This window comes from Centroberyx affinis, unplaced genomic scaffold, assembly GCF_046629955.1.
Source record: "Centroberyx affinis isolate AG114_WGS23_722 - 3 ecotype Tasmania unplaced genomic scaffold, CSIRO-AGI_Caff_v1 ptg002687l_1, whole genome shotgun sequence".
Classification (NCBI taxonomy): domain Eukaryota; kingdom Metazoa; phylum Chordata; class Actinopteri; order Beryciformes; family Berycidae; genus Centroberyx; species Centroberyx affinis.
Window position 1 is genome coordinate 341,921 of NW_027280869.1, and position 27,630 is coordinate 369,550.

Consider the following 27,630-nt stretch of genomic DNA (forward strand, 5'->3'; position numbering starts at 1 on the left):
AATAGGAACGACTCTTTCATCCCCAGTTCCTTGACAAGCTATTTTCAAAGACGATCATCGAATACATTTATTGCAACTTTATGATGGGTCATTTAGGAAGTATCATTCCTCCAGTACTTCACAGGATCTCTTTATCAGCCGTCGAGCGCCCCACAATAGAAGACCTGTGTAACTTTATATACGTCTTTGTCTGATGGCTACATAAACTGCACTCTGCCTGTTTTTCGACAGCCCCGGCCCGGGCCTGGGACGGGCGTTGAAAGCAAATACCTGATTGTATTAGTGTCTCCCCTTTAAGCTGTTGTCACCTAGCTGACCGATTATGGGCAATTACCTGCTCTGTCGGAATCCTAGCCGAATAGATTGAATTCAGATTGATTTCTGCCCAGGAAAGAGGAGGGAATTTAAAGCCTTTTTTAATTGGGTATTTGGTGTGTGCTGATCTGAACACCGTGGCCTTCCCGGGGGATCCTTTATGGGCCAATAATGGCATTGGAGGGGGGGGGGGGGCTGCAGTCTCGTCTGCCGACTCCCTCCCAAGGCCATAACCCTGCATTTGCTCTGAGTGCTTTTCTATTATGCATTGATAGTTGAGCATCAATCAATAAGAGGGGAAACAGAAAACCCAGCGAAACCAACTTCTTAAGTGTAAAATGCCTCTTAATACCCGGGGCCTTTCAAACAACTTAACCTGGACGCTTTTTACCCTCGCCCTTCCTCCCTCTGCTCTTTGAGGGACACTTACCGGCGCCTGGCGACAGAATGTTTTATTTAGGAGGGCTGGAAATGTGCAGCTCTCAGGTGAAAATGCACCGCAACCCTCTTGTTATACTCCGACGATACATCACTGTCTCTGCACCCACAGAAACAGACGTACTGAATCAAAATAGATCGCCGGATTTCCATTATATTTACACATTTTTGCTCTTCTCCTGCTATGAAATACTTTGTTTTAACCCCGGTAACTGACAAAAGACACTGAAAACACATTTATATCAACAAAGACAAATGATAAAATAGGCCTTTCATTGACGGGGCTTGTTTGATTTTGCAGCAAATTACAACCATCCTCAAGGTTGATAAGGTCAGCAGAGCCCCGGTTGATCACATTATGAATGTAGCCATGTCTTGAAATCAAATCCCACGGATGATTAAAAGATGATACCAAAAAGATGGCTTCTTTACATGAACCTTGCTGTTGGTTGAAATGAGCGTAAAAAAAAAAAAGGCTACAGAGTCACCTTTCACATTACCGATGCCACCGTTCGCTAAACTGGGACGATTCCGGGAAGGAAAAGGGGGAGAAACTAAGTCCAGCCGGCAGATAAGAGGAGCGGTGGGGATCGGACCCCCTCGGTGGAAGAGATAAGAGGGAGACAGTCACAGCAATGGCCCGCCACATAATACACAAGCCCACCTCCAGCCGTCTAAATCTCCCATCAGCACCAGTCCCCACCGGCCCTCCTGTCACCACTAATGCACCTTTTCCTATAGGACGAAGCCCCAGATGCAGTAAGGTTATCTGGGGCTTTGCGGGATTTCTCGGAATTGGCAAGTTCACCTTTCCTTTAGTCCAGATGACAGGAGATGATACAGTTGGGGGGGGGGATCGATCGCTGGTCGCGCTGCGTGTCTTCGTTCGACATCTTCGATCTTCATCAACAGCCGATACTGTTTTTTTTTTTGTTGCGTACAAACATGTTAAGGTATAGACTCTGGATTTTAAAGTCGAATTTTAGAATGATTTAGCAAATTATCCTTTTTAATGAAAACGACAGACGTGTGTGGAACAGAAGGGATTATTGGCAACAACAAGCCATTGCACAACATTGGTATAGTTCCACCACCACAGGAGAACTGATTTCCCAGAAAGCATTGCCCTTCTCATTTAGTCCTTGGTGACATCACACCCCAGAGTCCACCTTTAAAATGTTTCTTTACGGAGGATTAATTATCACATTATGTAAACAGATTATGATGAACAAATCATTTTGGAATCACCGTTCAGCATATTAAGAGAAATCAATGCCTCCCTTTGAACATGTCACCGTCAGTGCTGAGGAAAGACAAAAATATTGGGGGTGAGGGTGTGTGTGTGTGTGTGTGTGTGTGAAGGGGGGGGGGGGGATACGTGGAGAGGATGCCCCCAAACTACTTTGGTTACACAAACTTTGTTTTCGGCCTCAATGCATCAGAGCCCTCTCCCTCCGTCTACCATCTGCTGCTGAAGAATCTGTTTCACTCGATGAGCCAAGCCCAGCCTTTATTGGTCCTAATGGCACTATCAGCTGAGCCGCCAAACCCAATTACCTTTTAAAAAGGGAGGCCACCCCAGCTAATCATGGCTGCCTAACCTGATTTGCCTGTGATGAAGAGACGGGATAAAGAGCAGTTAATGGAGGGAGAATGATCTCACAAATACAAAAAACTCAATTCATTTCTCCGGGAGAGCAATCTGTCCGATTCAGCGGTAATGGAGTGGAGATTCATTAGTCCTCGGGCCTTAGTAGTAGCACCGTCCCCTTATCAACTGAATGACAAAAGAACATTCAGTGTGCTTCTCTTATAAACTTCATGTTAGGAAAGCATATAAGGAGGCGTGAGATTGGTAGCTGAGGCCAGGTATCGAAACTCTGTGCTGTTTCGGCACCTTCTGAATCACTACCAAGCACCAACTTTCAGTACTTTAATGCTAAAAGAAATTCATTCATTATCATTGCTACTCTCACTGCCAGTGCTACTGTTTTCAGCTTCATTTGGAGCAACATGACTTTTGACAGTGCATAACCCTGCTTATGTAAGCTTTCTGACTTGTGTAAGAAACTTACTCATGTATTGTAACATACAGAGAACCAATTTTACTGAGGGAATCGATGGATTGTAACATATATATTTCATAGACTGTTTCCCAAACATGCTGTAACATTATATTACTGCTACAGTGAGGTAAGCCAGCTCTTCAGTGTGTGATGCACTGAACTAAGATCGTCACCATCACTGATTCCCCTACTGTCTGTCAAGCCAAGTCATATAGTGCCTTTAGCAGTGGTTAAAGCCATGTTGAACTTTATAGTACCTTGGATTGTGTAGCTTCCAGGCCATGATATAACCCCAAAATCGGCAATTCTCTGTTATCTGTTGCTCCGGTAGAGACAATTGGAGAATTGTGTTCTTTTCTCTCTCCATTCACTGCCATTGTATGGAGGAACAGTCTGAAAATCACACTTCTATCACATAAACAAACGTGAACAAAGCAGATTCTGACAAAAAAAACGTCTAATTCTGCTGAATTTTCTTTCTCTGTTATTAAAGCTTTCAGTTTGAACAAGTGTAACACCGAAATTCTTCCGACCAGATTTCGGTGTTGCACTTGTTGGTTTAGTAAGTAGTATAAAGAGTGTAAGTCGTATAAAGAAAGCGATTCACTTAAATAGAAACTTTATAGAATCTGCTTTGTTTATGTGCTATAAGCATGATTTGCAGACCTGCTCCTGTTGGGGTTATGTCATGGCCTGGAAGCTACACAACCCAAGGTACCAAAGTTCAACATCACTTTAAGACCCCTGCCACTGGAGCAACACACGCCTCATTCAACTCATGAACCTAAACTTTCAAAGTGAAGTTTCCCTCACAGGATCGAAACTTTCCATGTCATCATCCGGTATTCAGAGGCACACAGGCCTCAGAAGACGACCGGCGGCATCAACATCTGCTCTGCGCTCCGCCAGACTCTCCTCTCATTCACAAGCGTGTTCCCTTGATGATGTAAGTCGCCCATATGAATGACCAATTGATGCGTGGTGTCTCTTGAATGTGTTCCAGGGCATGAGTCACAGAGGGATGGGGTGAAGGACAGCGATGACCCCTCCGTCCCCCTCCACCACCCCCCCCCCTCCTCCCCACACCCCCCACCCAGTCCATACACCACTGTAGCCTCGGCTTTGCCCGGCCCAGATATGATCCAGAGGACGTCGGCTAGATGGGGCATAGGGCCATCGCCAGGGTTTGCAGACGGACATTAGGCCAAAGCCAGAGTTAAAATCCTATTAGTTTGAGTTGGGAATCGGATTATCGTCGTCGAGAATCACTCGTCTGGCAACTAGGGTCTAATTTACGCCAATCAACGGCAATTATTGAGGGGAAGGGAGCCCCTATTAGAGAGCCTCATCCACTTAGTCTAATGAATGGGGAAGATTCAATCTTGGCTGTGGAGACGCATTGGAGAGCTGCAGCTGAACGCGACCGCACCAGGGCTAAAGAAGAGCTGCTGTTATTTATCAATGGCGGGGTGCTGTCAGGGAAATATGAGTTAGCCAAGGGGCACGAGTCTCTGGTTTTTGATGGTTTGGGGTCCACTATGTCCAGTAAAGCTGTTAGTGTGTCTCTGTACTGCCCATTATGTGTGCATCATACTTCTGAAGACATGTGCTTAGGTTTGCATGTTTGTGTTAGGCCTTTAAGCTGGATATTTGATTTCTCGTTATGAATCATAAACTGGAGGTCTGTAACTGATTATCCTCTTGCTAATGTCCACTTCAGAGCCAGTTTAGAGACAATACTGTCACTTGCATCAATTTGTTGGGTAATGAAAACTTGCCTAAATACAAAAATATGTAACTGTATTCCATCTGATTACAGATACTTGTGAATAATGAGGGGATTACTTGTGGGGATACTTTTAAAGTGAACATGAGAAAGACAGAAGGCCATTTAAATAGCAGACAGCTGTATATGTCTGTATAAAATGTGGCACAAAAGTAAATTTGTGTTTCTACACAAACCTGAAATTAGTGTTGTGAACTCTGTAATCTTTCACATTTTATTCGCTGTGCCTTTAAACCTCAAATATGGCAAACTAATCTGAAAGTAACTACAAGTAATCAGATCCCTTGGAGTATGTTACTGATTACAATTTTGATGAGGTAACTAGTAACAGAAATAAGCTGCTGATTCCCTATTTTATCACTTATCATTATCATTCAACACCGTCTGTATGTACTGTACGCACTGAAAACTCTTTTTTTCTTTTTCACATGAATCACTGCATGTATGTAACCTATAGTTTGTGCTGTCAGCCCAATGACTGCTCTAATCTCTATTGTTACGCTGCCCTCTACTGTCATAAAAACAAACTACATATTTACATATGACTTAATAAGTGAGCTATAGGTAAATAGCCTCAAACCCCATCCCATTATCAGAATGGCAAAGCCTGATCAGCTCTGAGAAGCTAAATAAATACATGGACAAATCAGGAAAATATTTTGAGAATGTTTATATGTAAATGAGATTTTACAGACTCAAAAATGATAAGAGTGTTGAATAGCAGTTTGGAGAACATGTATCAGCCTATTGATCATTAACAAATCTTGTGGGCGAATGTAATGGTTAGGAAAATATGACTCCAGGCATGGAAGGTTAGTGTGCAATATACTGTGTGTGTGTGTTTCTATGTGGGCATACACACACACCCAAGAGTAATTGCTAGTTTGAGAGGGATAGTTACATCAGATCCTGTGTGACGTCACACTGTCATAACCTCTTGAATGTTAGTGGCGTTCTTCATTCAAGAGCTAAAAAAAAAGGGTCATTCTGTCAGTGTTTGATGGTGATGGTATGGTGTCCTGAAAATCCCATTCAGCGGGGAAATCCCACTGCCTTTCATGGCACTGTGCTGGGGTTTAGCTGTTTCAGAGCGGTGAGAGGGGGAGGCACGCACTATATTATTAATAACTCAGAAAATATTTCCAGGGTTGAGAGGGTTTCGTTTCCGATCAAGGCCATTCTGATTTTTCCATGCCGAACGAACGAACAACCCCCGTGATAAACTTTTCAACTTTCCTTCCTGGCTCTTATTACTTTACCCAACACTACTGTATCCTACATGACTATGCGGGGGACACAGGAATATTTATTACATGATAATTGCTGGGCGCTTTGACCCATTTATTCCTTTATGTTGGCTGCTTGTAAAGTTGCCGATCTAGGAATTTAAACTTCTATTAAACTTCTATTCTTCTACTACTGCACTCAGTAGTAAGTCCTCTGGTTAAGAGCACTTGATAAATGCTTAAAATGCAATTTAAAAATTAATGATGATAGCACTCAAGTTGCCATTCGCAAAATGCAAATTGATTTCGCAACCACTAAGCAATAAACTCACAGAAGAAATCTCCCAAAACCCATGTAGCGTTAAAGCAGTGAAAGCAAGATGTACTGATTGAACAGATTCATTGAAGTGCAAACAACTCATAGTCAAGTGACTCATCTTTTTTCCTCAATGTTGCAGCTTATGGGAAGATAAACAGAAGGATGGAGTGTGCAAACTCATTTCAGACCGCGTCCTTTCCCTTTTCATGCGTGACTGATCACAGCAGTCGCTCGTTCTTGTCTCCTGCAGGCTGCGGGGGTGTAAACCTTTGTTCCTGTGGTGACCTTCACTGCTCGCCGGCTGTGGGCTGCTTGTTCCATTTTACTTTTACATTCTCATGATTGCTAATCATTGCCCCCAACTAGGGTACTTGGTTCAAGGGGAGGGGAAATTGGAAATAAATAAATAAAGAAGAAGCCTAAAAAAAGTAGCCTACCACGAGGAGCCTATCATCTGCGCTCCGACATTTGTTTCGATTCTGGCAGTTGCAGTTATATGAGTAACCTCAGGCCATAGACCCCCCACCACACACCTACTATACCTAGCTCTCTCTGCCAAATTGCTAATGTAGACAGCAAATAGCCTGGAGAATGCATACAATTTGATAACAGGCAGCACTTAAACTGGCTAGAATTGTCCTAATGGGGCCTGGGGCTTACCTTAGTCAGTCTCATTAGTCTGAGCTGCCCATATGGAATACCACTGAATTTTAATACTCAAATATTTTCCTGTTCGGTTTGTGTCGGTGACCATTCTCTTCTGTCCCTTTAGGCAGAAATGAGAGAGGAAATTCTGTCCTGTTCCGTCCCCGAAAGTGCAATGTCTCACCAACGTAACACCCTGTTAAGAATGAAATGGAAAAGATGGAAAAAGGGCATCACGTATGGGGATTTTCTGGGGAAATGGGTAGAGAAAGTTTTGTGGTTCAGATCAGTTATCGTTTGAGTGTAAATGTTCAAACAAGATATGAGCCAGGCTCCCATTCACTGTCAGTGGAGGAATCAACCAGACATACAGTATCTAGATGACATTGATTAGAGTCTTAATGCCGCGGTTTTCATTTTGGTTTTGTGGATAAATATCTAACTATTTAACTATGCCAGGCCTACAGGAATGACTAGAACACAAAATATGGATACACAATTATTCAAGTTCACTTTAAAGGTGCAATAAGTTAAGCACAAAATGACCATCACATATCTTCAGGGGGTTGATAGGGTTTTTGATCAGTACCAATGAGTCAGCGATTATTTCGGCAGCTGCTGAGATTTCTTTCTTTCAAATCTCACTTTCCGGCCGCATGTGCTATTATTCGTTTATGCAACCTACATCTATTTTACGATGTAAACAAAACACTGCATGTCATCAATAGCTAAATAGAGCATCTGACATTGCTATGGAAATAATGTGTGTCGCATGAGTTGCTTTTTATGGTGTGAACACCCCCTAAAATATCAGTTTGAGGTGACAAAATTAGCTTGTGCACACAACTGATTTTACTGTTCTAGATGTAGGAAATGACTAAACTTCATTTTGACTTTACTAAGTGAGGATGTGAAACGTTTCAACACCAAACCATCAGGTGCTCCAGGATGTTGCACAGGCAGAGGTGGGAACTCGAGTCCTGGAGTCCAAGTCATGTGACTCGAGTCCCCATCTCTGCCTGTGCAACATCCTGGAGCACAGGCAGTTTTAATTCACAGTTTTAATTGCTTGAGACTTGACTTAAGGCATGAAGAGAAGACTTGAGACTTGACTTGGGTTCTGGTGACTTGGGACTTGACTTTGACTTGTACTTTGATGACTTGAAAAGGTTTCTAAAGTCTTGACAAAAGGAAATGACTCAGATTGAAAGTGATGAGATTTGTTCCACCGGACGACTGAATTTAAATTCTGTTTTCTGAATTTGTATGGAGCGATTTCATTTATTGAAGTTTAAACTGATTATAGAAATCAATCTCATGATGTTCTTACCAAGTTTTTATCCTATTAAAACCATATTGCATTGAAAAGTCCTATATTTTTTTTTCTTTAAGATAGCCTATTAAATTGATACTGGACTCTAGATTTGTTCTGATTCGACTTGGTGATCTACATTTAGACTTGAGACTTGACATTAATGACATGGACTTGACTTGGTAATCTACATGGACTTGACTTGAGATTTGAGACTGACTGGGGACTCGAGCAAAGTTGACTTGGTCACACCTCTGTGCACAGGTAAACTGGGTGAGGGAATTCAAGTCCTGATCAGTGTCAGCAAGCTCATGACTCAGAGGGGGAGCCCCTATTTCTGGAAGCCACAAATGTCGTCATGTCAGCATGGGGGAAAAAAGCAATAGACTAGAGTCTGCACCAGGTCTGCACTCAATAGAAACGGAACGGAGGTCCAGCCTTGAAGCGAGGGGGGCTCTCACCATTGCCGGTAAAGTGAAGAAGCCCACTTTCAGTCACCTCCTACTCATTCTGCAACCACTTATTTTGAGTTTCAGTGGAACATAACATAGGCTAATACAGTAGCCTACTGTCACTGACATCTTTCTGTTGTCAGACAACTTCACAGTTCACTTCACAACTTCAAAAAGCGACTTGATTTGGGTTACAAAAAAACAGGTCAGGAATTGGATATGCGACTTCGAAAATATTAACACTCAATAACAGCCTATGAGTTTTTGTGACCTTCATGCAGCCACTTTTGAAAACACAACCTCTCCACAAACAGCATAGGAAAAAAATAAGCTAGTTGCAATGTGCAACCAATTTTTGTTAGCTGCAGTTACCCAGTTAGCATTTTAGTGGTTTCAGACAAGTGAGTTAACTAACCCTAACCCTAACCCGGGCCATTCATTGGTCTTTCAAGAATAACAACAAAATACAAGACAAGAATTACAACAAAAGGACAAGACAAATATTTTGTAAACTTTGTGTGTCTACAGATATCCTGTTAAAATCTAAGTTTAAACTCTCTACGTTTTGTTTGGACCAAATTAAACACAAACTGAAAGTTTTGCTAACATCCCGCTAAAATGTATGTTTTTGTGATGACTACTTTTAAAGCAAAACAACTTCCACCAGGAGAGCGCATGCGTGAGGGTTAACGCCTACTTGTACAGATCGGAATGTGCGGCGGCAGGTTTTTTTTTTTAAAACTATGGAGTCAGTCATCTTTTCAAACAACGATCTCCGCGCCCGCCAGTCAAACCGCAGCACTTGGTATCGACACCGACACGCCCAGTTTCCAGAAACGCAACTCATCTCGACAGGTGAGACACGACCACGACGAGCCTGTTTTATTTAAATATGTCTGTTTAGTTAATTAAAAAAAAAGTTATTTTAGCTCACTCACTAAAGTAGGACGACAGAAATTTGAAAAAATACACTATGCGTTGTTAGCTTGCGGCCTTTTAGAGTGACATGCATCATTTCAAAATAAAAGCATGTGCGTCTTAGCAACACTTGGCTAGGCATCATGGCTAGTTCATTTACCCTTAAAAATACATCTTAACAGCTAGTGTGTGTTAACTTGTTAGTTTGCTTTGATGACAGGGATAAAATTAGCTGGTGGTAGGCAGTGTTGCATCTTGGCAGACAAACTAAACCCATATCAGAAGACTTGTGTTGTTAGATACTGTTGGATATGACATAGAAAAGATTGACATAATTGTTTACTGGGGGGGGGGGGGAGAAACCTATGATCAAAAAAGTTATTGTTGTATAGCTAGGCCTACATTTTGGCATTTTCTTAACCTTTGCTGAGTGCAATAAAAGGGAACTAGTCCTCACATTGCTAGGGACCCCCTGAAGGTCCCCAGTCCCCACTTTGGGAACCTCAGCTATTCTCCCTCCACCTGACCCTATATGTGTGGTGTCATCATCATGCATTCTTAGTGAACTTGTCCTTGTCAGTTCAAACATGGTATATAATTTCGGTATTTCCCTCTGTCAGAAATCCAGGCTTGTCAAGATGTTTTCGTATCGGGGTTCGAGGGGAGCCTGCTTTGCACAAATCCTCAAGAAGAATTTGCCTAGCTCTCCAGGTCTGACCGGATCATATGTGCCACCATGCACCTCAAAAGGTCTTAGCCAAAATATGTTTGAGCCAGCAGTGAGCAGTGCATCCAAACCTGGTAAGTTCCAGTGTGTGGTTTGCATATTGTCCCTAATCCTGCAAATTCCCCAGTAAAGGTTTAATATCTGACTTAAAATCATGTCTACACCCATTAGCCTCCTTAAAATCATCCTTTCTGAAGTCTGTTTCATGTTGCAGGACGGATTACATACACTGTTTATTGTTTAGAACCAGAGAGACAAAGATATACAGGCAAAAATGTTCAATGTCCCTTTTCTATGCTTATTTTTTCCCGTATTTTATCCACGAAGCTCCTGCCGTCAAGCCGAAAAACGTGCCTACAGTGCTGATTGACAAGTACAAGCGAGGCGAGACCCACGCCGTGTCTTTGCTGCATCAGCTCGCCCAGGTTTTGCAGTTCCACCTGGAAATGAAGGAGACGGTGACCACAGGTAAAAGACTCACAGCGTGTGTGCATTTGAAATGCCTAGAGAGACTATTAGGGCTGCAACTAATGATTATTTTCGTTGTCGATTAATCTGTCGATTATTTTCTCGATTAATCGATTCATTGTTTGGTCTATAAAATGTCAGAAAATGGTGAAAAATGTGGATCAGTGTTTCCCAAAGCCCAAGATGACGTCAAATGTCTTGTTTTGTCCACAACCCAAAGATATTCAGTTTACTGTCATAGAGGAGTAAAGAAACCAGAAAATATTCACATTTAAGAAGCTGGAATCAGAGAATTTTGACTTATTTTTCTTAAAAAATTACTCAAACCGATTAATCAATTATCAAAATAGTTGGCGATTAATTTAATAGTTGACAACTAATCGATTAATCGATTAATCATTGCAGCTCTAGAGACTAGTAATGAGCTCTTGCTAGAAAGGAGTTTTTTTTCCCCACCCACTCTCAGGGTGCGTATGCAGAGCTAGACAGTGTGGAAAAGTATGAAAAATGAATTTGATGACTCAGGTTTTGAAAAGTTAGAGGGGGCAGTTCGCTGTCAAAGGTCTGGGGCAGGCTGTTGAGCAAGATTAAGAATGTGAAAGTTTTCCCATTGACAATTTATTCATAAAGTCTATATGTATAAGTCCATGTCCATATGGTCAGATTCTGGCCCGGGCCCTGGGTTTCCTGACTGTCATTAATGATTTGGTGATGTTTGTTTGTGTGAAGAATAATAAAAAAAAAACAGAGTGATCTGGCCCGGTGGGTGACAGTCATGATACCCAGTAACTGTAGGATCATTTTGAGCAAATGACCAAATCTTAGTTACTGAAAGTTATGGAATTTCTCAAAGGGGAAAAAGTCTCCCCTCCCGGCCTCTAATATACATCAGATATTGTGTGTGTTTTTGTCCGGTGGCCACAGTGGCTATCCCAGCATTTACCAGCCGCTTTGGCCATTATCACTATTATCAGCCAACTAGATTTTTCCCTTCCCTCGCTCTGGTTGAAGATGCTTGTCAGTGAAAGCAGCCGGTGTGTTTGGTTGAAGTGAAAACCTGCAGACTCTTGGGCCTTCCACACCGCTCCAAATCACGCTCGGTTACCTGCCAAAGTGGCTGAAATACAAACTCACCAGCCGCAGCTAAAGTTCACCAGGATTTGGACTCTGTTTCCGTTTACCCAGGCAACATACCGGGGTTTTACTTTGCCTTTTGCGTTGTGATCGACGGAATGGAGTACAAGACTGGGATGGGCGTGACTAAGAAGGAGGCCCGGCTCAAAGCGGCGGAGCTCGCCCTCCAGGACCTGCTGCCCAGCCTGGAAGATGAATCTGTCCTCCCGGAGGCGTCAGGTCGGAGGAGCGCACATTTAACTTAAGAGGCGTGTTCAATCATTCAGACTTTGATTGGACCGTCTGTTGTTTCCTCTGTCTGTGCCGCTTCATGTGCAACTCGTCCCCGTGTGTCTTCTTTCTTTCCCTCAGATGGCCCTCCTCTCCTGCCGGTGAAAGAGGAGTCCTCACTCTCTGACATCCATCCTTGTAGAGCCGTTCACGGTAACAGTCTAGTTTTTCTTTCTTTCTCTCTCTCTCTCCCTCTGTCTCTCTCTCTGAGAAAGACGGTAGTACACCCTCAGTTATCACAGTCAGAATCAATTTAGTCAGCAGGTACAATAAACGTACAGGAATTTTTCCTGGTGAACTTTGTGTCGACACACATTTGCAAGTCAAAGCGTTGAGTAGCGTAGAATATAGCCTACCTATCACTATAATATGACTGTCCGGCATTCATTGAGACAGTAGACAGGAGAAAGTTATAGCATGGTTTTCCCCAGACTTTATAACAATACAGATTGGACAGCGCAGTCTCATTCAAAGAAAAATATAAATATAAATGTGTTTTTTTTTGTTGTTGTTTTTATCACCTCCAGAACGGAAGAATCCCACCAATCTCCAGATTCCCCACGCCGTACGGGATCAGCTCACCAAGCTGATGAACAGTCACCCGGAGTTCGCCGCCTGCGGAGGAACCACGGCGGCGTTCATCATTCAGACTTGTGAGTGCGCTTTCACGGGCAATGTTGCCTGGGAGATCACATGCTCTAAAGATTGGTTAGTGAAATATTATTTATACAGCAGGTAGGTTTCAGCCAAGCAGTCCGATTGGTCAAGGACTCGTTCCAGGCGCGCTGATAATTCCCATTAAGCTCGGCCAGTTGTGTCACATTGGGTGCTGTGCCAACTCTTGTGGTAACCGGGGGAGCTAGATGGCAATCTTTCTTGTTTTCTTGTTTTCTCCTGTCTTTTTTTATTCTTATGTGTGCATACTACTTGGAAGAAACACGTCTTTGAGCAATCGGATTGTACGCGTTGCCTTTTAAACAGGTATTTTGGTGCAAAGTGGGCAAACTGAGATTTATGAGATGCAAGCACATTAACACCCCTCTACTACCTTAAATTAGCCAATGATTATCTAACCATTGAAGAACTATGCTCAAAGCTATGCGTTTGTAAACTTGCAGAAATTAGTTTTCAGTTCTGTCCTAAAAGAAAATACAGTGCTTGCCAGTTGCACTGAAGCTACAGTATAGCCTATCTGCTACAATAAAGGGACAACCTGTGCTGCTGGCTCTGGTAACGCCTGCTCAACAGAACAGAAACAATACTATTTAACAGTACTAATACCACAATAAAAATGTATACAAACAACACTGTACGCATGAATGTTCACTCCCCAGTACACCATCAAATTGAAACTGTACTATATTTATAGGAAAAAGTAGCACATCCAAAAATAAAGGTAGTATGGCAGTATGGAGTACTCACACTTAACTTGAATTTATTGGCACATGTACAATAACGCTGACATGTTTCAGCCTATACAGCCTTCATCAGAGCATGTAAAAAGCTGTACTGTATTTCCTCTGTGTGCCAACCCACTCTTCGCCGTCCAGCCAGCGGATGCGAGGTGGTCGCTCTCGGCACCGGGAGCTTCAACACCAAAGAGAGCACGTCGTCGAGCGGACGGGTCCTGCACGACTCGCATGCTGTGGTGACCGCCAGGAGATCCCTGATGCGGTGAGTCGCAAGCTTTATTCTCACAGGGTTCCCACAGGCCTTGAAAATCCTTGAAAGTTTGTTTATTTTGAGAAAAACCTAAATTAGGCCTTTAAAAGTTTTTGAAAATGAGTGGATGGCCTAGATTGTTTTTTTTATTGAAGTAGTTTTAAATAGTTTTAAAATGAATGATTTTAAAAGGATTTCTTGACTTGACAAGATCATAAGTAATAGTTGGTTTATTTTTATTTCTGTGTCATGCCAAATATATGGCCCATCCCACAAGAGATTACAGGACAGCACCATTTTACAAAACATACATCTTCCGGTGATACATATAAGAGCAAAAAAAATAAATAAATAAATTACCACATTATAAAGTACTACTATATTCTTTCAAATAACATATTTGAAACTAGAAGGGCACTCGGAGAGCGCAGACCTCCGCCAAGGTTCGTGCTATTATTGCTTGTTCGTGAGTCGGATCTGCTCCAAAATTTAATGGGTTCTTCCTTGGCCCATACTATACCCTTCCACAAAGTTTCATGAAAATCGGGCCAGTAGTTTTTCCGTAATCCTGCTAACAGAGAAACAAACAGACAAACAAACAAAGAAATGGCACCGAAAACATAACCTCCTTGGCGGAGGTAATGATAGGTTTCAAATGAACAATACATTGAAAAGAACTGCTACAAACTTACAGTTTATCTTGATAAAGAGCTTTTTTCTCATCTCCCAGGCTTTCTCCAGGTAACTAATCTAAATGTTTCATAAGCGAAGTAATAAATGAGGCCTCTGTGATGTCTAATGTCTTACCCTAAAACAGTCCTTGAATTTCACCAAACAATACCTTGAAAGTCTTTGAACAGTCCTTCAATTGACATCCAAGTGAGTGTGAAAGCCTGTTCTCAACCTTTTTGACTCGTGACCCCCTAAAACGAATCGGTGCCTACTCGCAACCCTCTGTGGCAGGCGTTAACGCACCAAATGGTGAACGACTTTTATCCCCAAACAATGATTTTTACTTTCCCCTTGTTGGGCTATTTGCTAGATAATCAAGAAGCATTGAGGCTGCAAGTATTTTACAAGGACAAGGCATTTATCAAAAAGATTGAAAACATGATAATAAATATGTGTATTAGAAATGTTTTTTCACTTTCCATAAACCATGTTGCGAACCATGGAAATTATCTGATGACCCACTGAAGGGTCCCGAACTTGAGGTTGAGAACCACTGGCATATAGTGACAGATTATGTCCTCCAAATACACGAGGAAGATTTTAAAATGTAGTCACACAGACGGCACTTTGGTTAGAATGTGTAGCCTTTGCTTATCGGGTAAATAAATCTACAGGTACCTACACACACACACACACATACACACACACACACACACACACACACACACACACACACACACACACACACACACACACACCACATTAGCCTACATAAAATGTTTCTTAGAATGACTCTCACTGTGGTTGCATTTCCTGTTGTTTTGTTGAGTCCCCTAATGCTCTGAGAACACATTTATCTGATGTTCCGTACATCAAATCTGATTGGTTACATATTGGAAATATTAATTCACAATCAAAGTCAAATATGTCACCTGTGTATTTCTAAACACATCTCGGAGACACCTTGTTGGCGACCCGCACTGCATCCCATTATACTAACTGGAAAATGGTTTGAATTTTATTTCTCACGTTACCTTGTCTGAAAAAGGAAGAGATAAAGGAAAAAAAATAAATGTAATCGCAGCGGAGAGCAGACTGTATATATAGCGTTTTTGGATTAAAAAACATTTTATGTAGCTATCTCCAGCTAGCCTGGTATCCAGCCCTTATGAATCACAGTTTTCAGCACTCTTCGAATTTGCATGGCGATTCATAAGGGTCTGGACGCAAGCCTATCCACTGGCAGTTATTTCGGACAGATACTGTCTGAGATACCTGATTGGCTGGTCGATGTAGGTGGGACTAATCTACTGATGACGCCATTACAGACCGCAGCAACCATAGCAACAACAACAACAACCAACATGGCAGCAGCACCGGAAAAGGAATTGGATGACAGCAAGCTAAATTTAGCGATTTCGTCAGTCCTTAAAAAACTTAATGGCATCAATGAATTAAAACAGGAACAATCCATGTGTTTAAAAGCCTTTTTAAGAGGTCAGGATGTATTCGCGGTGCTTCCCACCAGCTTTGGTAAGAGCTTCATTTACCTGCTTGCTCCTCTGGTGGCTACAGAAATGGGACTGCCAAATCCTCTTGTTATTGTCGTTTGTCCGTTGGTCGCTCTTATGGAAGATCAAGTGAAAGAGGCCGCAAAATTTGGTATTTCTGCCTTGCGACCTGGAGTGGACTCCGCAAAGGAAACACAGGAAGAACGAGGGACGATCAAGTAGTCTGGGGGCCTGGGTGCTCGACGACAAGCGGCAACAAATGACGACAAATTATATTGCCGCTGATGGTTAAGGATCGGTTGCTTGGAATTGTCGTTGACACAATAACACACTGTTGTCTTCACTGGGAAGTGAACGCCGCCATGATTGTTGTTGGTATGGGCACCACCAGATTACGTCAATCTGCTTTGCTATTGTGATTGGTCAAAGAGTTTGATCATTGAGAACTAACAGCAACCAATCGGTTGGGGCAAGAAATTACGTCACCGAATCAGTGGTGGATAGGCTTGCGTCCAGACCCTTATGAATCGCCATGCAAATTCGAAGAGTGCTGAAAACTGCGATTCATAGGGGCTGGATACCAGGCTAATCTCCAGCAGAGATCAGTTTATCATTTTTATTTTATGCCGCTTTTCCACCGCATGGTACCGGCTCAACTCGCCTTGACTCGACTCGACTCGCTTTTGGTAGTACCACTTGGTTTTCCACTGCAGATAGTACGTTATGTATGTTATGATGACGATTCTCTCTGACCAATCAGTAGTCTGCAGTGTTTTCACGTCACCTTTTGGTATCACCTCAGCTCGCTTGGAACCTTGACGGAGGTGCTACCAAAAAAAGTACCAGGTACCAGGTAGTATGGTACCTGGTACCTGGTACTTGCCCAATGGAAAACCAAAAAAGGCGAGTAGAGTCGAGTCGAGCTGAGCCAGTACCATGCGATGGAAAAGCGGCTTTAGACATTTCGCAAAGGGACATACAGTCCCAACTAAATCCACACAATCCATATTAGAAAAAGCGAGCCTCTAAACGAGCTGTTTGGTATTTCGTAACTTTGTGGCGTCACAAAGTGGGGTGTCGCTCATTATCATTTTTGGAAATTTTGAAATAACAGACTAACAAAGTGTTTTTTTCAAAGCGGTTGTCATTGTTCATTACCAGAGAGTTTTCCCTACTTGTAGCTGCCGGGCTGCGGTGTCTCACGTTTCACTCTTGAAACGGTTAGCCAATCAGAACAGAGGGCCGTTAATGAGCCTTAAAGACACAGCAACAGAAACAGCCTGTTCTCGGTAAGGCTCAGAGAGATGCTGGAAAATGAACGTGTAAAAATGGATTGAGAGTGTTTTTGGTACATGACGCCACACAAACAGCTTTTAATGGACCTCAAGACATAAAATAAAACACTGGAAAGTGTAGAATATGGGACCTTTAAGGAGGGTCCTCAGCAGCATGACAAATAGTTGATTTTCACAAATATTTTTGGAATATGGCACTATTAGGGAATGTATGAATTTGGCTATTTTGATCACAGCTTCCACTCAACTGTTATCTCCCCATCTAAAATGTGGATTGCTACTGGACTACTTGTTAATTATGCAGATGGGGGAGAACATGTTTATTTGTTTTTGTAACAACGCATATCACATCTGTTTCTGCATGTACATGCATGTATGTACATTACGTAATGTATTTGCACATATGTACATATTTCTGACCCAACCGCTCTGTCTCGTACGCTGTGTTATTAGGTTCCTGTACCGGCACCTGCTGATGTTCTTCAGTAAGATGGCCACGCTGAAGGAGAAGTCGATCTTCCAGCGGAGCGACAACAGCAGCCTCCTCGGCCTGAAGAGCGACGTCACGCTCCACCTCTACGTCAACCAGCTGCCGAAGGGCGCCGCCCAGATCCCCTCCAAGCTGTGAGCGTCCGATTCTCCATCAGTTCAAACGGCACAAGAAAAGTCTGGAAAATTAATTTGATAGTTCCCACATCTTGAGTGAGGGATGGGTCATGAAAATGTGAATATTTGTTCGCAGAGATCAACATCAGCTTTTATAATTCGGCTGTTGCCCTATTTTTAAAATGTTCAAATACGTAATTAAGATAAATTTAACAGAGCGACACTACCGGGGAAGTTTCACCTTCGACCACCGAAATAAAGTAGGCGATGTCTTCACTGGTTCACTGTTGGGCTTGGTTTCTGTTTCAAACTGGAAAAACATTGCAGCTTGTTTGCTCTGTTATTTCACCTAAACAGTCGAGTCACGCCCCTGATTTGCGTATTGTTCAGGTCAAGTCTAATATATGCAAATGTGGAGCGGCCAACGTCATGCACAGCTTTTTGAAACTCGCTGTGCTGCTACTAGCATGCATTGCACGGTGGCTAGCATAAAAAATAGTGTGGAAATGACACCCCTTGCCGGAATTGGTCGAAATGTACCATAACTACCGTATGTAGACCTCAAACGGCTGAGTAAGGGCTTTGGTGTAGGCCAGACACTAAAAAGGCTCTGGCGTCATTATAAAACTCCTCCATGCTCTCCTTGGCGCTGTTTTGTACTCCTCCTCCGGTAGCTGCATCTGGCAGCAGTTACATTTTTATCAAAGCCACACAAACAAACAAACTGGGTAAAGTAACATGAGTAACATTTCTAGAAACTTCAAGATTTCTTTTTTTTTTTTTTCTTCAGTTTTGTGCTTTCTTTTTTTCCCCCCGTTCTCAGGCGCCTGAACCCTCTCTCCATTGCAGCATGGGAAGTGAACAACGAGATCAGCCTGCACCTGACGCACCTGACAGTGGAGGGAAAGGTGTTTATCATTTACCGCTTAGAGATGCTTTGAAACTGGTAATATGGTATATGCAACAAAAGTAATGTTGTGTATATTTCTAAACACACTTTGGACACGCCATTGTCGTCACAGGACACATGCTTTGTATACTCTCACGCAAACCTTCGTAGCCTTCTTATCGTAAACGCCAACACAACTGCTAACTGCTGGTATTTGCTGTGCGATTACAATTGAATTTGTTTCTTTCAAAGGTGTTTTCGGTTTTCTCCTCCACCTTTGACCACTCGGCCTCCAAGGTGGTCAGCATGTCGACCACCGACAAGATCACCCAGTGGCAAGTGCTGGGCTATCAGGGCGCCTTGCTCAGCCACTTCATCGAGCCCGTCTACGTCCAAAGCATCCTCATTGGCAAGTCAACGAGTCAAATCACACACTATAGAGAGCCCTCTATGGACTTTAACATAGAAAACATCAGGTCAAGCTGTTTATAAACCCATGGCATAATTTTACAAACATCACTCATGACAGCACTTTTGTTAACAGATTTTGCACCCAGTATTGTCTGTATGAAAATTTCTTTCACAAATTTGAGTCTGCCACACAGACACAAATGCATATAATTGAGTTGGACATGGGAGGTCTCTTCCATGTCTCTTCACTTCACTCTTCACTGAGACCCTCAGGTAACACAACAGCAAGTCTGTATGTTCAGAAATATACAGGCCATTGTTTGCAGCAGTTGGCTCTCAAGCTAGTTGCAGATGTTGTAAATGATTACAACAACAAACGACAACAAACTCATACATTCAAATCATCTATTTGACAAAAGAACATAACATTAGAACATATATGCTGACAAATGTAGGAACCCTACAGTGTTAAGAAATGCCTGGCTCTCACTTGATTCCCAGGTGACTCGAGCTGCAGCGACATTCGTGGCATGGAGATCTCCATAAGCCAGCGTGTGGAGGGGATAACCCCCCACCTGCCCATGTACTACTGCATGGTGCGGCCACATATCAGCCTGGTGCCCACCGTGGCCACCAACAGCACCGGCAGCGCCCAGTGGACTCTGGGCATCAACTGGAGCCAAGGAGACAGCTCCCTGGAGGTTGTGGATGGCCTGGAGGGCAAGACCGTAGAGGAGTAAGGATGACTATGACTGTATGGGAATTTGTCATTATGGTGGGAAATTAACAGCCAAATGCTAGTAGATTTTGCTTGTAGCTTTGTGGCTGGTGAGCTTTTCAGCTCTACAAGCCACTTTGCTAGTGACTAGTCCACGTTTGAAGGTTTGCTAGTTGCATTAATCAAAAATAAACAGAAAAAAACTAAAAATTACCTCAGAACTTACCATCGACCGCAACGATGGATGCAACTGTTCTGCAAGCATCGTTTTTGAGACGTTAATTCCTGTACTCTTTCAAATATGTTGTAGAGAACTGCGAAGCTTTGAATGGCTGAAAACAACTTCTCGCCCAGTTCGAACTTGCCAGGCAGAACTATTGTACATAAAACAAAATCATATCGGTAGGGAAACAACAAGGAAGCAATCTGATTGGCTGCTGACATCTGATGACCGTGAAAAGTTCAGTCTCTTGGCCGCCAAGCTTGTTTACCGTCCACACATCAGCCAAGTCTCCCTGGTTGATCAGCTCTATAGGAAATGAATGGACTTGCAACGACTTGCTGATTGTGTTGCTTGCATTGTGAACACGTGATTAGTTTTCCGCCCTGGTGTATGTTTTGCAAGGTTTGTCTGTGTTTGAATCGCCGAGTGTCATTCACACTGATTCTCTTGTAGGTCTCCCTTTAAGAGCGGCACCGCTCTGGCGAGCCGCCTGTGCAAAGCAGCCATGCTGAACCGCTTCAAGTTGGTGTCCAAGGAGGCCCAGAGACATGACCTGCTGGCCACCAGCTCCTACAGAGAGGCCAAGGTAACCTCAAACTGCACTGGCTTTAGTTGTTTACATTTGCATGATCAATCTGCAATAGAATGATGGAATGATGCAGGAGAAACGGATTCTTTGTTTTGAAATAAATGAACACCCATTGGAGAGTAGCGCATTAAGTGCATTGCAATGTAAGGTTCATGCTGTTTGCAAACCCTTGAAAAAAATGGTCTTCTGGGACATCACCTTTTAAAACACACTTTACCAACTTTTATGTAATTGTTGTTATTGTCTTTTATGTTGCAGTGGCATTCATTTCATTCATTATATAATTATTTATGTTTGTTTTCCTTACTGTGAGGTGCTTTGTATATTTGCTTTGAAGAGTTCTATGTAAAGATCAATATAATTTTCACTATTTGTTGTACAGAGGATGGCGAAGCCCTACCAGGAGGCCAAGAACGTGCTGAGGGCGTACCTGCTGCAGCAGGGCTACGGTTCCTGGTTGCTCAAGCTTTCGGTCAGTGATCACTTCAGCATGTGAACAAAACCACAACAGGGTTATATTTCCCTATAGAATCATAACTGTTAGGGCAAAAGCTAAATTTCTGGAATAATAAAGCAGTTTTGTTTCAAAATCGAATTTGAAAACTAAGTTTGAAAGAAGTTTACTTAATGAAAAGTACTTTTTCCTATGGCTTTGCACTATGATTATAGTATTATGTTGTTTTTAGTGGTTATTTCTAATAGGATTGAAATGAATCCTTGTTTATTTAGATAAATGTTCAAGGAGTACCTTTTTGGTTAACTGTGCTCTTTGAGCCGAATTTTGAAGGAAGGATACAAAAGCACTTGGATCTGAAGATAAAATAGCCATTTATTGAGGCAAATGACATACAGTATGTGCTGTGACCCACACAGACCTTCATCAGGGTTTTGGTTTGCACTTGGATACTTATATTTACATTGCGTGGCGACAAGACCGTGAGATATTTATATTATTTTACTGCTTAAAATAGTACTTTATACTATTGTATGTAATTTAAATAGCCACGTAGAGTGTATGTTATCTGCAAGTGCCTTGGTATCCTACTTTTGAAACCCTTGTTTTCAAAACTTTAAAGTATGACTGTCAGTTGTGTTATTTAAAGAGATCTGTTTCACTAAAGGTAGATTCTTTGTGGCACAATCTATCTTTTACAAGTGGGAAAAATGCCAACTTTTTATGTGTATTTGAGTTTGTTCTGGAGTTTGTTGTATATTATTACAACCTCAATAAACCATGGCTAACATTTGAGGTCAGCAACACATAAAGGCATCAAACCCCATTATTTTACAAAAGTATAATCCCAAAATGCAAAAAAACAATGCCTGAAGGGTCAAGGAGGTCCAGGCAAACTGAACTTAAGGATGGGGAAGGAAGCACTTGGGCCGACCACGCGACGGGCCATCGTACCCCGCACTTCCCCCAAACCACAGAAGCATAAGACAAACACTAAATCCGCGATACCAGTACGTCCTTCATCAGAAGAAAAGACTCTCAAAAACTGAATGAGTGGATGGCCAAGTGAAGGTAAGTCCCGTTTCTGCATTCTGTGGTCAGGATTCATACAGACAGAATTCATGTGCATGCAGTGTGTGATTCTGCTGATATGCTTAGAAAAGGTATTGATCATTTACAGAATTATATTGCAGATTGTTCAAATGTGTCAGTACATTGCTGCCCTTTACATGGCTGATCAGCATGCATTTTTACGACCTCAACCCAAAACAGACTCGTTGAGAGACCATAACATAGAATTCTAGAAACAAAAGTTCAATATTTATTTTACACAATACAAAAAGGTAACAAAGGAGACAAAAGTTGGACTGGAGGAAATTAACAAAAGGGTGGGTAAGACGCTGGGCCAGCCAGGCAATGGGCCTTTGAAGCCAGTGCTTCCCCGTAAACTAACCAAAACATTATCAAAAACGAAACTTAACAAACCACACCCGAAAATAGGGACACACCCACACCACACATGCACACACCCACACACCCACACAAACACTGGTCACTAGAAATCCAGTAGGAAAAAGATTTCTTCCAAAAGTTCCAGAAACAGAATTGATCATGTTTTTGAATCAATAGGATTGTCCTATGGGCAACTGTACAACTGTAAATCTGTAAATCTCACCTACATAGCTATATTCATATCTTCAAACATTACACTGTAAATTGTTGTATAATATATCTATTTATTATATTGCAGTTTTTATTCCTCCCTGTATATAATAACTATTTTACTATACTTTATACTATTCTTTTTTTTTTAAGATTTATTTTTGGCATTTTATGCTTTATTGGACAGATATATAGTGAGAGAGAGACAGGAAGGTATGGGAGAGAGAGCGAGGGGAGGACATGCAGCAAAGGACCGTGGGCTGGATTCGAACCCGGGTCACTGCTGGAAGGACTGAGCCTTATGGTATGCGCTCTACTCGGTGAGCCTCTATTCTTTCCTTCTAAGGAAGAAACATTTCACTGCACGTTGTCCTTATATGATTGCGCATGTGACAAATAAAAGTTTGAACTATATATGCATACGGTTTTCTTGAATTCCTTAAGAGCTTTTTGATAGTAGTCACCTGTAAAAAATATGATCCAACGCTATTTCATGACTTGAAAATGGGGTAACGAACGGTTACTGACAGATTTACACTCTGGATAGCTGCTGGCGAAGACTCTTTTGTCAGGTCAGACCAGATTTGCTGACAAAGAACCTTGAGACTTTAAACGTTAGCAGTGACGAATGTGTGTTGGGGCCGGGGCTGGGACAGGAAATGCATGTTCCACAGCGTAAGTGTACTGTGTTGTACCTCTACGGCCACAGTTGGGTGTGTTTTTCCATTGTGTTTTGTTCACAGTTCAGTTTTGGGTATGAAAGAGACCTATTGGTGTGCTGTTGGGGTGCTGGCCACGTCAATTCCAATTTTCCAATTCAAATTTTGAGTCAAGATTAGGTCCAATGCTGAGTTCAGATGAGTAATATTCAAGACCAAAATAGGCAATAAATAGTTAACATGTCTTTCCAAATTAACAAAATATAATGCTTAAGGAGTTGGTTAAGGATCAGCAAAGATGTAGATCTATCTGTAGGAGCTCCATACAGAACCCTTCAACGTCTTCACTAATTAATACATATGATTTTGAGAAGTTGGAGGACCATTACATACTACAAACAGAAATCCCTTGAAAAGTTTGTAGTGCTGGAGAGCAAATAAACAAAGGTGGGACCAGGTGGAGAAAAACATATTTTTAGAAATTCTTTGATGGGCAAGAAAAAGTTGAGTCAACCTTCCGTAGTGGCTGAGACCAGCATAAGCTGGAGATAGAGATAAGTCCAAGACGTTAGAAAAGTGGCCCTGAAACCAGAAACCAGAATGCTATTTGGGGAAACGTTTAGGTTTCTGTGGGTTCCAACAGTCTCTAGCTTCTTAAACTGTTGTGCCAGCCAAATATGATTTTTAGAATGCAACTTCTGAATGATGGCGCACTGTCTGTCTGTATGTGGCTGGTAGAGGAGACGAGCCTAAATTTACCAGCATTTGACTGTTGCCTGGTGTTTATTTCCACTTTGGTAGGGCAGTTTGGTGTTAAGTGGCCTCTGACTATCCACTATGAAATTTCCACTATGAAAACTCAGAATGTACACTACCAGTCAAATGTTTTTACTGTTTTTCGACATTTTAGAATAATAGTAAAGACATCAAAACTATGAAATAACACAAATGGAATCATGCAGTGACCAAAAAAGCAAATTCATACTATCTTATATTTTAGATTCTTTAAAGTAGCCGCCCTTTGCCTTGATGGAAAGGCAAAGGCTTTGGAAAGAAATTCATACATAGGCATCAACTTCACTATTTCTATTTGTCTAAGAAACAAATTTCAAGCATTTAGCGTAAGCCTTTAGATCAGAATGGCTTTAAGAGAATGAAAAACAGTACATTCAATCAAGTGTGTCAAAAACTTTGACTGGTAGTGTGTTTGTGAAGATCTGGCTGCTTGTCACTGGATTTAAGCATGTTTGACCCCCTGTGTTGATGCAAAGTCTTGATGCGGCTCAGTGTGTTTATTATACCTACGCATACAGGAAATGCTTTGGTTTCCTGTGTATGTGTTGCAGTGGATCATTTACTCTTATGTTTCCAGCAGCCCTGTGAATGGATTGGTGTGTTTACCTCCCATTGCCTTGTCAACAGAAGGAATTACCTGTGCATTCAGGGGACTGACACCCAAGGATCAAGCCTTTCAGTTGTATGTACAGCTCCAGGTTTCATACTTACGATTTGTCTCCTTTATATGTTATTGCTTTTACGTCATAGGCAGTGCAGAGAATGTTTTCAAGTTTAATACAATGCAGCAAACCCTGACAGCATTCATAGTGTAATTTATCTCAATACAGCAATTTATTAAATGGTTTAATGCGGATGCATTGTTGTTGGAACAGTGATGATTATGACTGCTCAAGTTCCTCTCCGGGAGAAAGGTCCTGTCAGACTCGGGCTCTGATGAACTAGTTACAGAGCATAGAGTTGAACCCCCCCACCCCCTCCACCCCCTCCACCTTTCAGTTTTGTTGCATTGGGACAAAGAGCAAGGGTAGCACTTTGATATATTTGCTCTTGAAGGCCAAGTTGTGCAAGGCAGGCACTGCATTTTCATTGCCCTTTCTCTGACAGCCAGTGCAATTATATATATTTCATGTTTTAATCGAAGCCTTCGGATTCTTCAGTTGACATCCATAATAAACAAAATGGATAGGCATTTGAAACCCCAGTAATCAGTAGGGTGAACTTTCCCCATACTTCAAGAAATCTCCCCTCCCTTCATTTTTTTCAAAGTTGCGTCATTCACTTTATGTTCTTGGTTTTTTGTTTTTTCAACTCAGAGCTGAAGTTGTTAAACAGCGGGACTGACCCACAGTATCTTACATTACGTGTTAATCACAGCTGCTTTTGTGTGCGATTGTGAATGAAGTGCTCCCTGCTCTTTTTCTTGTTTTGGAGCTGGTAGTTTTTTTTTGCTGTGCCATGACAACAGTAAATTATCACTTTGACATTCGGAGCCCTTTGCAGCCTTGTTATGACTGTGGTGAGAGTTTAATAGATAACATTCCTGAGTTATTGTTGAGTTATTATCTAGTGTTATTGTGGCATATTAACTTGCGTGAGTTTTTCCATAGTCGGCTACACAAAGGTCAGTATGGGACACTGCCTTGTGTTGTCTCGTGTCACTTGGACCCAAAGAATGTGACTAAACAAAGGACTTTAAGTAATTGATGCCGTTGTCATGTCAGTTCCCCCAAGCACAAGCCTATCCACACAATAAAATATAAATGAGCAAAGTCCTTTTTTTTTTTTTTTATGTCAGCCACTGTGGTGATACTAGTAGATTTGGAGATAAACAGGATATGCAACTCTCTTGATGTGGTTGCACACTTGAAACATTGCATACCTGAGCTCTTAGGTTCTGTTGGATGTAGATCATTGTAAATGTAGCACCTATGCTGAGGTGGCTATGTAGGGATGTGCGTACTGGATTCTTGTAAGTACTGTTTGCTGTACTTTTGCTTGTGTTGGTGTTCCTGAAGATTTGAATTTGTGAATAAATCCAAAGGATAACTTTAAATAGATGCTTTGATTCCCATGTAACCTGCATAGTGGTGCACATACTATGGAGGCCACTAATTTAAATACTGTATGTTGGCAATAAAAGGCTAAATGAATGACTTGTACAGTAGCTCTCTATGTATATATGCTGTAAAAATGACATTTTGCAAAAAAAAACCCTCAGCTAGTCTCATTCCATCTTTTTGTAATGATTCCACTGTGTATTTTGATATGATTTTTTTTTGTACCACTCAATACGTAATTGTTTCCATGAGTGAAGAAATTTCCACTTTTATTTTGACACATTGCATTACTTCCGGTCTCATTTTAGCTCTCTATAGCTGGCTCAATGCAGCCAACAAAGGGTGACTGTCAATCAGGGTGACTGCTAAATATGTAACGCTTAATTACATGTTGATTTCTATCAACCCCCTCCTGCACACTCCTTCCATGTACGTGCAGCCTTGCCTTATCTCATATTTCAGTTGATGTCGATGCTGATGAGAGTCGTCAGTCTGGACCAACTAGTTCAACAGTGTGATCAGCCGATCACAGATTGTTACAGTTACAGTCCCCCCTCACTTCTAGTCAGTGCCTGAAAGTCATTGAGTCAACCCACCATAGTTTGTTTGAGTTGAGTGATGCCTGCTCGCCTGGTATCAGTCTTACTAATGTTTGTAATTGCAACTGCGGTGGCTAATCTGTGCATTAAGAAAAAATGCTGGCGGATATTTTAGTTACAGCTAGATTGAGCTAGCAAAGCAATTTTGTGTAGCAGGTGTGGAATTTATCTTTTAAGTTTGGACAATCCCAATGAAACATGAAACCGCTAAAATACTGGAATGTAGCATATAGAAGAGGGTCTATTCTTCTTGATGATGATGTAGTTAGCCTGATTATTTCAGGACTGTATTAACTTAAACTCCAGCAACAGTTGATGCTGCACTCGTAGCTAGGCAACAGCATCTGTACTTCCTGAATGACGAGGCAATGACTCCACTATGACTTAATTTTCCATACTCAAATATGTACCCAGCTTGACAAGTTTATTTGCCTGAAGGAAATGCACCTCCTACAGAGGAGTCCCTCTCCCACGTTAAGTGCATCTCTGCTAATGTGAAAGGGAAAATCTACCCTTAAAACAGTTTTACCTATGCTCTTGGACAATCTAGATCATGATCTTGGTCTGTATACATGACATCATTGCACACTATTCCTTTCCGTATTACAGCTATGCTTATGCTTACTTGAATTGCACTTGATTGCACATCCGTTCTTTTTTTTTTTTTAACTTAAATTGCACTTCCGTATTCCATCTCATATCAGAAGTAATATTATCATTATTATTATTATTATTATTATTATTGTTAT

At 41.8% G+C, this 27,630-nt stretch overlaps 1 protein-coding gene across 1 annotated transcript; it reads left to right on the top strand.

Moving 5' to 3' along the window:
- The first annotated feature begins 10,115 nt into the window (after nt 1-10,115).
- On the top strand, nt 10,116-21,158 carry adad1 (adenosine deaminase domain containing 1 (testis-specific)). Its single transcript, XM_071535300.1, has 12 exons — nt 10,116-10,278; nt 10,532-10,672; nt 11,858-12,025; nt 12,158-12,229; nt 12,604-12,729; nt 13,627-13,750; nt 17,670-17,840; nt 18,646-18,730; nt 18,964-19,120; nt 19,624-19,858; nt 20,517-20,649; nt 21,035-21,158. Exons 1-12 carry the CDS (start codon nt 10,116-10,118, stop codon nt 21,146-21,148), a joined length of 1,689 nt encoding a protein of 562 aa, XP_071391401.1. The 3' UTR covers nt 21,149-21,158.
- The last annotated feature ends 6,472 nt before the right edge of the window (nt 21,159-27,630 follow it).

Coding starts and splice junctions, on each gene's coding strand:
- adad1 (XM_071535300.1), top strand. CDS start 10,116: ATGTTTTCGTATCGGGGTTCGAGGGGAGCCTGCTTTGCACAAATCCTC. Junction 12,230..12,603: donor TCCTTGTAGAGCCGTTCACG/GTAACAGTCTAG, acceptor TATCACCTCCAG/AACGGAAGAATCCCACCAAT. Junction 13,751..17,669: donor GCCAGGAGATCCCTGATGCG/GTGAGTCGCAAG, acceptor CTGTGTTATTAG/GTTCCTGTACCGGCACCTGC.